This window comes from Heterocephalus glaber, unplaced genomic scaffold, assembly GCF_053883595.1.
Source record: "Heterocephalus glaber isolate CG9 unplaced genomic scaffold, H.glaber_assembly_v1.0 deba00001600, whole genome shotgun sequence".
In the NCBI taxonomy this organism is placed as follows: Eukaryota; Metazoa; Chordata; class Mammalia; order Rodentia; family Bathyergidae; genus Heterocephalus; species Heterocephalus glaber.
The window spans coordinates 2,806,432-2,817,974 of record NW_028258372.1 but is presented as its reverse complement, the minus strand read 5'-3'; the positions used below and the strand labels follow the sequence as shown (position 1 = coordinate 2,817,974).

Genomic DNA, 11,543 nt, shown 5'->3' with positions numbered 1-11,543 from the left:
TGTTAATTGTGTTACACAACCTTATCAGGAAGATTTGTAACAACCTCATGTGCATGTGTACACACAGCTTCTTCCAGGCCAGCGGACGGCTAAGCGCTGCACACCGCGGGCAGGGAGGGTGAGGGCGGGGAGGAAACCCTTCTGCACACAGAGCCCGAGTTTCTGCCCCTGCAGCACCCGCCGCTTGGCAACCCACTGCTCGGGGCCGAACCGCGTGCTCCCAGCTGTTGACGTCCAAAGAGCTCCATACAACACAGACACCCTGGCCCCTTAAGGAGAAGTAAAAGCACTGTACTTGAAAAAAATCAACTTTATTTTCTCAAGGTTAAAAAAAAATAGAACCAGCTATCTATTTTTTGCTTTTGGTTCACATCTAAATATCTGAAAAGGTGATCTTGGTTTCCTAAAACCATCCCAAATGCATCCACAAACCAGACCACATGTAACCAGCCCTTTACAACATCAGTTACAGTTCCACAGCCTTTACACGCGCCCCTACCACACATTACAACATGCAGATACACAGAAAGGTCAGCAAGCAGAAGTAAACATTACAGCATCAGGAACATGAACATCCATCTGTATAAAATAAATACAACCTTGTAATAACTGTAAAGAAAATGAAAGCACTTAATAAAAATAATGGCAATTGAATGTCTAACTGTGTCATTACCTAATCGTAAAACAAGTTCTTGTAAAATGCATAGACTCTTTACATGGAAAGAATTTGTGCACCATAGTCATGTGTCAACAGTTTTACACATAAAATAAAGCAATTCAAAACATGTGCATATTCTGCAACTAGAATACACTGAAAAATTTTTTGCTCTTTAAAGCATTTAAAAAATATTCAATGTAAAAATCCTCAGATGGAAATTTTGCAGAAAACCCCACATTTTCTCTTCCATATGGCTACAGTCGCCCTTCCCCAACAGGTCGGCACCCTCAGCCTATTGCAGGTCCAGCTTCTAACTGCTGGGGACTGGTACAAAATGATTCCAATAAAGCACCAACCAACGACTGCTGCAAAGTATGCTCGGCCCTTCTGTGATCGAGAAATTTCCAACTTAGGTGGTTTTGGTCCCAAACATATTAGTCTCTACTTCCCATAAAATGAACCATTCGCCTGCTGCCCAGTGCTCCCCTGGACTCTGGCCTGCATGTTGACAGGGGGAAGGCCCACAGCACTGCGGTCCAGATGCACACATATGGTCTACCATTTCTATCCAGCCCCTGTGGACCAGAGCTGAACCTACATGCAATGGTAACTCTGGGGTGAGTCCTGGGTAGTGACCTCAAAACAAGAACAAAGAAAACAGTTAACTCTCCCTATTCAGTAGTGCAAATAAAACATTTTCCTTTTAAATATAAAAGAATACAAGAAGACTACCCATTATTAAAGACTACTATGATTATAGCCAGGACCAACTAGCTCAGAAGAGTCTTTAGCGAAGTGATTGTCAAGAACATCACCCAGACAAATCTGCAAGAGGTGAGCATTGTGAGCGAAGACCGAGTGGCTTCTCCACACCTGTCCAGACAGAGGACACCAGAGTGACCTTTTAGGCGACAGTGGGGGACCTAAGGTGTCAATTCCTGATGATCCAGGGATGCCTTTTCCAGCCATGGACTGCTCGGCTGTGTTTCCATGCCCTTTTTCTACTCAATAACACAATCATAAATACACAGGCAAAGGAAATTAATGAACAAGTCATATCAGTTTTTAAAATTAGTAAGCATCCTAGAAGGAAAAGAAGTCTGATGAGAGAAGAAATTCAAACTCCTACATACTACTGAATTTTTGGCTTCCCTATGATTTAGCCTCCATTTGCCAAGTAGATAATTATGCCATAATTAAGAAACTGGAAAAATAAGGACTGATTGTAATATTAATAACTACTTAATAATATGACAAATATGAACTCACAGCTACCTTTAAAAATCTATTTAAATTCTCAACTGACTCGTTTGTCCTCCAAGCCTCATTTTCCACTGTGGTTTTTCCTCCATTGCTTGTCGGTATCCCTGTGACATGTGTATCTCAACACCAGCAACTCTTTCTGAAGCTAAGGGCGAGTCACCGGGCCTGCTGGGGCCAGGCAAGTGCTCAGACACAGTCACTCATTGACACCAGGATGCCAACAGCAGGTGCGCGACCCAGGCTGCCCGCTGGGCCCAGAAGCCTGAGACCCTAGCCGGCCACCTCCGTGAACTGGGAACTGTTTTCTCTTCTTTCGCCCTGACAAGATGTAACACCCCCTTTATAAAGAAAGTGCAGGTAGGAATCTTACTCAGCTCTGCACAGTGCCATCGTGCTGCTTCCCTGAAGGCCATAAAAGATCACCGATTCTCTCCACATTCCCAGTGCAAGAGGATGAACTCCAGTGAATCAGGAAAGCACAACCAATGTTCTCAAATAATGTTTTGAGAACGGGAGAGACAGGACATGTTCAGAAAGAATGGAAGAGGGTTAGGGCGGATCCAATACACACCTGTTCACAACTCACAGATCTATGTTCAAAAATCGGCTCACACAGGTGTAGGTGTTTGTCACTACGGAAATGACACTGCACTGGAAGAGCAAAGCGTCTTACAGGAGAGTTTAATGCATACAGTGTATAACAAAGTCATGGTTCTTTGGAGCACAGCAATGACAAAGTAGCCCAGGCCACCTGTACCTGTGCATGGATGCAGCTTGGGGACAAGACTGGCCACTCTGCCTGTGGCTGGCTTTGCACTGAGGACAGGTCTGGTAGCTAGGACCGTGCACGCTTGCATGTCAGGGAGCAAATTCTCCGCTGAGGGCCAACTGATGCCTCCAATGAACAATTCCAGTTCATCCTGAAACTGACTGGTATTTGCTGGGCCTCAAACAGAAGTGTCGGACAGCTTCTCTTTGGCTTTCTGCCATTTGGTGAGACTGGCTTCACCTACTGTCACTGCAGAACACAATGCATTACTTGAGTTTTGAAAACACTGCCTTCTATAACAACTGTTACCAGGCCATTCATCTTAACACTGTCGCCTGCAGTTTAGCAGCAGTAAATATTCCATGAGGTATTTCAGTTAACACATCCTGCTCTTCTATGTATGCTCCAAGTTACCCTAAAGACGAAGCTGCTGTGGGGTTTTATTTGGTGTTGCTCCACCTTTCCCATGTAACTGGGCAAAATTCACATCCTTTCAGTTTTTTTGGTTTACCTGAAAACAGAAAGCATTAGCCTTTATTTTTGTTTTACAGCCTACTTCTCAGGATTATTATCTGTGAAATTAGTGACAAGGGGAGTCTACAGTGCTCTTATCACAGAAAACTACCACCAACAGACAGATCTCGACAGCTTCACAGTCCTCAGCCAAAAGACATCTTCGATCTCCACTCTACTGCAGTGCCAGCACTTTCTAGGAGTTTGGTTCTCCAGTGAGGTAAAGCAGATGAATATAGTGACAAATAAAGTAAAAGTTTCCTGGAAAGAACTGAAACTTGACTTTATCCTCTTCAACAGCAGCTGGCAGAGGCCAGAAGCCCCTGCACTGCTCTCTCCAGGCTGTGCCTGCGTGGAGGGGCGGGCACAGATGCAGTGACTGACACATGGGATTGGCCAGGGCCAGTGGCTGTGGCTTGAGAACTCGTCACAGCTCCAGGCCAATGCTTGGTGCTAGCTCAGTTTCCTAATAAACTAATCTTTTCTCCATAAGCTGACCAGTAAATGTTTTGCATTAATTTGTGTCAACCATCCCCAAATGCATCTGGTGCTACATCAAAATGGGGAGGGCTCTCACTACGACTGGTGTTGTAGCAGGAAGGGTGCGGGTCAGGGCGGCAATGGACAGGCCTGTGGGCGAGTGGGCAGTGGCAGGGGAGCCTCCAGGAGCCAGCTCGCTGCTGAGGCTCACTTGTGTTTTCAGGGTTCATTACTATCCTCGGCTACATCTGCATCTGATAAAAGTGCATTCTGTAAAATACAATGATCCATCTACGATATGCCTTCTACCCAGGAGAAAACAAAGGGAAAGCACGAGCACATGTAAACATGGCACTGGGCTGCACTGGTTCCGGAGCACAGCCCGTGCCAGGAGGTGCGTGGTGGACACTGCTGCCCGCCAGGGAAGGGGCTGGGCCGGGACTTTGTCTCTGCCAACGGCAGGGAAGCTGCTCTTCTGCAGGTGGCCCAGCTCTGCGCACTGTGACAGCGATGGCCACAGGTGGGTGTGGGCCAGGCCCTGCGAGCCCAGCTCTAGAGAATGTGACCCGGGAGGGGCAGACACAACCCCTGAGCTGGAGCCCAATGACCAAGGGTATCTGGTGGCAACAGAGTTTCTTTCCATCTTCGAGGATGGTTTTATGATTTCCACTTCTCCAGATGTGATGTTTGCTTAAATATGTGGTACAGCATATCGCTTTAAAACAAGAAAAGTTCTTAAAATATATTAGCAGGTCATTCTATTACTGATCCTCATTTTAGTAGAGTTTTAAAATATCCCAAAGGGGGATACATATTCATCCATCCATTGAATTTCCTTTGTTTTATATATTCTGATTTGCACGTGTAAATAATGTACACTTACGAAAGTGTGAACTCCTATGGTGACCTTAAGTCCAAGTCAATATCTAAAACAGGCAATGGTAAAAATACTGAATGATGCTGTACCACAGATAGCCTGACAAAAATGCCCAACACTGGATGAGGAATATCCACACGTTGCTGAGGGTCATCTCCCGGGAAACAGCTTCCTTATGGCCCTTGGGAGGTGGAAAGGCTCCTGCAAGACAAGACAGAAATATTTCCCTGTGGGGACAGGTCTCCTGGAATACAAGGTGGATTTTAATGTAACTAGTGTTACAGTTTCAAAGGCCTCTCTTTGTGGCTTCCCAATGCTCCTGATGAGGTCTCCTGTGGAACACGGTTTCTAGTGCCCAGCCTCCGCCTTCTCCCCAGAGCAGGCTTATTTCCTCCCCTCTTCACACTTATTTCCTTCCCAGAACTTTCCCCACTCCTCACTCTGCCATCCTCCTGCTGAGCCACCCTGCTGCTCACGGATGCTCTAGCAGTTTCCACAGGGCCCGACCTGCGATGGGTGACAGACACCAAACCCCTTCTGAAATAGCAGAATTTATAGTAATTCCTTTACTGACAAGTTGCTTTTTTGCCACAGAAAGTGGTCATGTTATACTGACATTACTTTCAAAAGGCAGAACGGTTATGAAATATATCAACAATAAAAAGAGAAATACAAAGTAAACAGATGCCTCCACATTTTCTCCTAAAAAGCCAGCTTCCAAGCAATACTGCCCGAGGTCATCTCTACTCTCTCTGCAGTCCCTGCCCTCTGCATAATCCCGGGTAATCTGCTCCAGAGGGGATTTGCTACTCACAGGCATCCAGAGTGCACTTTCAAGTTTCAAGGTCTAACATGCAAATAGCTTTCTTAAAAAGAGGTTTCTGTTATTGTTGCTACAATGCAGGCCAAACAGCCTGAGTGAGAGAGGAGGTAGGAAAGGAGAGGGTTGGTGTGGGCCTCTTGGCCCTGAGTCTTCTCAGCCTTTGCTTAGTCTAAAACCCCACAGCCACCCTCGGACCCAGGCTGCTGGTGTTTACACCTCTTCTCCCTGTTTAGGTGCCAAAAAACAGCAATTCATGAAAGCACTTTGACCGTGCCAGTCATTCTACCAATATGTTAGCTTCCTTCTTCCCTCTCTCCTCTTTCCCTTTCTTTATTTTTCTTGCTGCATTATAGAAATTTTGTTTTGTTTTGTGGTATGGGGGATTGATCCCAGGATTCCACCTCCCCAGCCCTTTATATCAAAATTTTGAGACAAGGTCTCACTATGCAGCCCAGGCTAACTTCCGATATGTCATCCTCCTGCGCCAGCTTCCCAAGTAGCTGGGATGACAGGTGTGTACCACCACGCCTGGGGCATTTTATAGAATTTTTATTTTTTATAGAATGTAGATAATATTAAAAACAGAAGGGAGCTTAGGAAATAGACTTTTTTATTCAAAGGAGAAAAGACTAAGTTTCTATCCATGAAAACTTAAAAAGTGAACACTCACATAAAGAAAAGAATACACCTGTAAAAACGTAGTTTAAAAAGACCTCAAATGACTAATATATTATTAAAACAATCAAGCGCAATGTCAAAACATGAATGTTCCTTGCTATTTCCTAAAAATTCCCACAGTTGTACACGCGTGACTGTGGTCATTCACAGACTGGGCCATGGACTCTCCAGCCGCATCACTCCTGTGGTCTCCTATTGTCCTGCGATCCTTGTAACAGGATGACTCGGGAGTCAATGCTTCTAACACACACTGGTCGTTAGAAGCATTCTAAACTGAAATTCTTAGATACAGAGATGCTCATTTCTTTAGGTTACCAAAAATAACGGTTCTCTTCCCTAAAGCAAGCCTTTGGAATTTCCAGTAAATTCAGAAGTGCATACAACAGAAGAGACTGTGTACCTGTTTCATAAAAATGGGCTAAGAGGTCTTCTTTTTCAATAAATCGTTGATAGAGCCAGTTGGTAAGATCATCAGTCTCCAGGGGCACATCCTTAATTGGAAAAATCCTATTAAGAGTTAGGGAAAAAAAAAGACAAACACAACTTTAATTTAGCAGTGAATGTCACTAGGATCACAACATAGCTTTGGTGATGAAAAGCCAAATAAACTTACCAAACAACCTTTTGCTTTTGGAAGAATTGGCTTGGTTTTTAAAAAGGCCTGTTGGCTTTTTTAAACTGTTGATTATGCAGTAGAATTCATTTATGCACTCATTCAAACATTCACTAGCTTATTATGTGTTAGGTCCTGTTTTAGATGCTAAAGATAAACTTTGTTTTTTTGTTTTTTCCTGTACTGGGATTGAACTCGGGACCTTGTGCTTGCGAGGCAGGTGTGGCGCCCCTGAGCTAAATCCCCAGCCCCTGAAGATAAACTTTGAAACTGTTCTGTATAAGTGAATAATTACTGAGAAAAATTATGTCTTTCTATGTTCATGGGTTTAAGTGGGAACAGTGAATGTGTGGAACATCCGGATGAAGTTTAAAATGTAGCTAAATCAGAACCCGTTCAGTCGTTTAGTCAAATGCTAGGCAGTATAATGTACCTTCACAATGTTCTCTGGTGGGAAAGTCCGGGAGCTGGACCGAATCTGCCAACATCGGTGGCTTTTCACTAGTCAGATCAGACACTCGTTTCATGAGCAGGGGCAACTTTAACTGAAGAGGCTACAGGATGGCTATTCTAACATGCAGGGTCCACGTCTGAGCCAACAGGAAATGAAACTGGCATGACTGGTGACACCCATGGAGGTGAGAGAGAAAGGGCAGCATAAAGACTGTGTTGGGCGCTTTTCTCTCCTTGCTGAGACAAAATACCCGACACTCAAAGTTAAAGGAGGAAAGGTTTATTTGGCTTATAGTTTGTAGAGGTTTCAGTCCATAATCTGGCTCCAAGGTAGGGTGGCAGAGGGGCAAAAGCAACAAGGGAAACATTTCTGCTCTTTTTACCTTATTCAGACTACCAAGGGCAGGCAGCACACACAGCCTTAATCCTAGTGCCCTCGGGGCTAGCACTGCACCTTGAATCACACGCTCCAGATGCAGTCACCTCTGAAAAAGCCCCACCTAAGACCACATGAGGCTTGGGTGAACATCTAGACCCAAGCCATAATAAAGACTACGACCTTGAAAAGTGTCTACAGATTTCCAGTGTATTTCTTTGTCAAAGGTGTAAAAGGTACACAGCTTAAATCCTACGCTAGGTTTGTATAAAATTGTCAGCCCTGTCTCTCTCCCTTTGTTTCTCCCTCCCCACAGGCATCAATGTTCATCTCTAGTAGCCAATCACTTGGCATTTATCACTGAGTTTCTTCTTCAGTTGCAGCCTTAGCTATTGTCTTCCTGTTCGCACCACACACGCACACCCTTCCCACCGTTCCAATGGAGGTATACAGTACACTCAATGCTATACTATAATCCCGTCTGCCCATGTGGTAAATCGTGGCTACTTTTCCCTTCTTGCTCCATTTTTATTAACCAATTACACTGCTGTTCATCTGCCTAATGTTCTGTGTATATGTACCTAATTCAAGCTCTTGGCCAACTGTCTAGATCAACTCTTCAGACTGTCTCACATCTTTTTGTAAAAGGCCAGGTAGAAAGTATTCTAGGTGTGGTAGGTTAACTGGTCTCTGCCCCAGCTACTCAGTTGGGCCTTACAGTGTGCAAGCCGCCAGAAACAGACACAAGCGTGCAGAGCCATGTTCAAACAAAACTTCATTTAAAACTTCACCCAGACTCTAGCTTTGACAGCTGTAATTCTCATTCTATGAAGTCCCTTCTCTGTCATCCTCGTGATGGCCTGGACTCCTAAACTGGAGTTGTGATCCTCACACGGCCCGTCCTTCCTTCTTACTTTCATGGAGCACGACTCCAGCAGCTTCCTGAGAAAGGCTGCTGGAAATCTCACACGCCTGCCACTGTCTTCTCTCTGCCTTGCTGCGGTTGGGATCTTAAGTGCCTCCAAAGAGGATGAGGCTTGGTGCCCAGGGGGTGCTGTCTGGGGTCCTTCACTCTCTGGGGATGGCCTCAAGGGAACTGTGGGGCCTTGGCTGCCTCCTCTGCTTTCCTTTGCTTCCTGGCCATGAGGTGACTGGCTTGGCTTTGCCGAGTGTTCCTGCCAGGGTGTGGGCCCCAAAGCAATGGAGCCAACCAATCCTGGACCAGAACCCTCAAGTCAGTGAGCCAAAATAACCCTGAGGTGATCGCCTCAGCTCAGGTATTCAGTTCTGGTGTTGAAAGCTCACAAACACATGCTTCAAACTTGGCTGATAATTTGATTAGACAGAAGACTCATCTGAGCTTAGAAACCAACTTCTCATCTATCCTCCTTTCTAGGAATTTCTTTTTTTTGGTACCGGAGATCGAACTTGGGACCTTGAGGCTTGTGAGGCAGGCGCCAGAACCACTGGGCTAAATCCCCGGCCCCTCTAGGAATCTCTTATACTGAGTTTTTATTTATTTTATTGTACTTTTAATTTCTAGAGCTCTTATATTGGTCTGTGTTCCTTTTTTATTATGTTATTGTTGCAACATCTTATTGTTGTAAGAAGTTCAAAACATTATAATGAAAAATTTTATTCATGAAAGTTAATATTTAAATATCAAAGTGGGGATATGCAACACCCAAATTAATTGCTAATGAGAAAAAAGGAAACAAGGAAGGGGTGTATCTTGGTTCCTTGGCTACAAAAAGCCAAACTCTGTATCACCTCCAAGTGAAGGGGATTTGGAGGAGAAATGATTGAAGACTAGAAAGACAGTTTTGAGAAGCTCCCTTTCTTAGGGTCTTTGCTTCTCTAAGGAGCCTGTTGATCTAGATGTCTTCGTTCATATATAAGAGGCTGTTTAAGTCAGGGAATGGGTGAGTCTGTACCTGCCAAGTAACAGTAGAGCCTCACTTTGAAAGTAGGAAGACAAACTAACACAACTGTAGTCAAACCTGTTTTCACCTTTCCTGTGTATACACTTTGTTTTTTCTTGCCTACAGCCCCAATCAGGTCCCTTCACACAATGCTGAAGAGCAGCAGCAATAAGCAGCATCTTCACCACTCATTCTTAATCCTTTGGGGGAAACATCAAATAGTTCACTAGTATGGTATCTGCTGGAGATTTTTTTTTATGCACCGTTAATCAGATTAAATAAATCCCTTTCTACTCCCAGTTTGCTAAAAGTGTTTTTTTTAATCATGAGTTTCATTTGGTCAAAAAAAATTTCCACCCATTGAAATGCATAAGTTTCCTTTTTAATTCTGTTAATAAGATCAATTACACTGATTTTAAATTTTAAACCGAAATTTCATTCCTGGAATGTATTCTTTTGCTATATAACATGTATTTTTATATAATGCTGGGCTTAGTTTTATATCTATAATCACATAAGAGGTTTGCTTGTAAAATGGTTCAGATTTTGGTATTAACATCATGCTGGCCTCGTGAAACAAGGTAGGAAATATTCCTCCTTTTGGAAGAGCTGCACTTCATGTCTTTTTATTGCTTTTTAATAACGATAGAAGCTGCAATGGAATCCCTTTTCATTCCCTATACTGGTAATACAGGCTTTCTTCTTTTGTTGATCAAAATGACAAAGGTGATCTATTTCATTGTTTTCAAAAACTAATTTTTGGTATTATTATTTTATTATCTGTTTTCTGTCTCATTAAGTTATTTTTCCTGCTTTATATCTTAAAATTTAATTTGTTTTCTAACTTTTTGAGATGAATATTTAGATCACAAATTTTCATTCTTCTTCTTAATATAGGCATATAAATTTATAAAGTATGCATCTTGTATGGACAGACTAAATTATCTCTCACAAGATTTGACAAATATTTTCATTATCATTCTGTTAAAAATAATTTCTAATTTTCATTGTAATCTTTTACTACATGGTAAACATTAAATTCTGTAATACATGGCAAACACCAATATACGGTAAACATTATATAGTTTTTCATCTATTATTATTATAAGCACTGTGGCAATGGAAAATATCAAATAAATGCCCACTTATGTGTGTATAAATTTATATATGGAATAAATTCTAAAGGTGAAAGCATGACTCAAAAGGTAAATGCATTAGGGCTGGTCGGGGATTTAGCTCAGTGGTTCCGCCACCTGCTTCTAAAGCACAAGGTCCTGAGTTCGATCCCCGGTACCAAAAAAAAAGGTAAATGCATTAGTAATTTTGAAAGATACTGCTATATTATCTCCATAAAAATTTTACCAATGGTTATTTTCAAAACTGGCTAAGAGAGCTTCTCAACTAGGTTATGCCATTTGGAGACCATATTCTTGGGGTTCCATCCATGAGTCCTCCTCATTCTCTTTTAAGAATAAAGCTATGTTAGACTGGGGATGGTGGTACATGCCTGTAATCCCAGCTATTCTGGAGGCAGTGGCAAGACAATCTGCAAGTTCCAGCCTGGTCAATTTAGCAAGACTCTGCCTCAAAATAAAATTTAAAGGGCTGGAAGTTTTGCTCAGTGGTACAGTGTTTGAACCCCGGGTTCAATCCCCAGCATCACAAGGAGAAAAAAAGCATATAACCAACTTATGTTTTCACTCTAATATTAGTCTTAATTTAATAAAAAAAAAACCCTCTGAATCATAAACATCTTGCAATTAAGCACTGCAAGGTGATTCTGGTGCCTGTGCCTGCACCATTTCGGCACAGTGCAGCGCGCCACCCTCAGGGTACAGCCTGAAGTCAGAGACTGAGCTGTACTTGACTTCTGATTCCGTTACAATAAATCCAGACCAGTTCTGCCTTGAGGGATGGCACAGGGGTTCCCAGGTAACAATTAGGGGATGTGGAAAAGCCGGCTGAGCCTGGAGGAGTCAACCTCGGGAGGTGGGATGGCACACAGCTTTTCATCTGAAACTCATCCCAGTTAGTGCCACGCAGGGACGCTAAAACCGACACAAAAATACACGTAAATATCACAGGTTGAAGGATCAGAAGACAGAGATCAGGGTGCCC

General features: G+C 43.2%; 1 protein-coding gene across 3 annotated transcripts in view; it reads right to left on the bottom strand.

Moving 5' to 3' along the window:
- Window positions 1–295: 295 nt before the first annotated feature.
- Window positions 296–11,543, bottom strand: part of Lpgat1 (lysophosphatidylglycerol acyltransferase 1) — a 62,681-nt gene continuing 51,433 nt past the window's right edge. For 2 of the 3 annotated variants that reach the window (XM_004853529.4, XM_021265552.2), the window contains exons 7-8: window positions 6,462–6,568; window positions 296–4,761 (exon numbers count right to left, since the gene is read on the bottom strand). In XM_004853529.4, the coding sequence (XP_004853586.2) occupies window positions 4,610–4,761; window positions 6,462–6,568 (259 nt within the window). In that variant the 3' untranslated portion in view covers window positions 296–4,609. The remainder of the gene's footprint in view (window positions 4,762–6,461; window positions 6,569–11,543) is intronic. The other variant, XM_087194254.1, reaches the window with a different exon arrangement.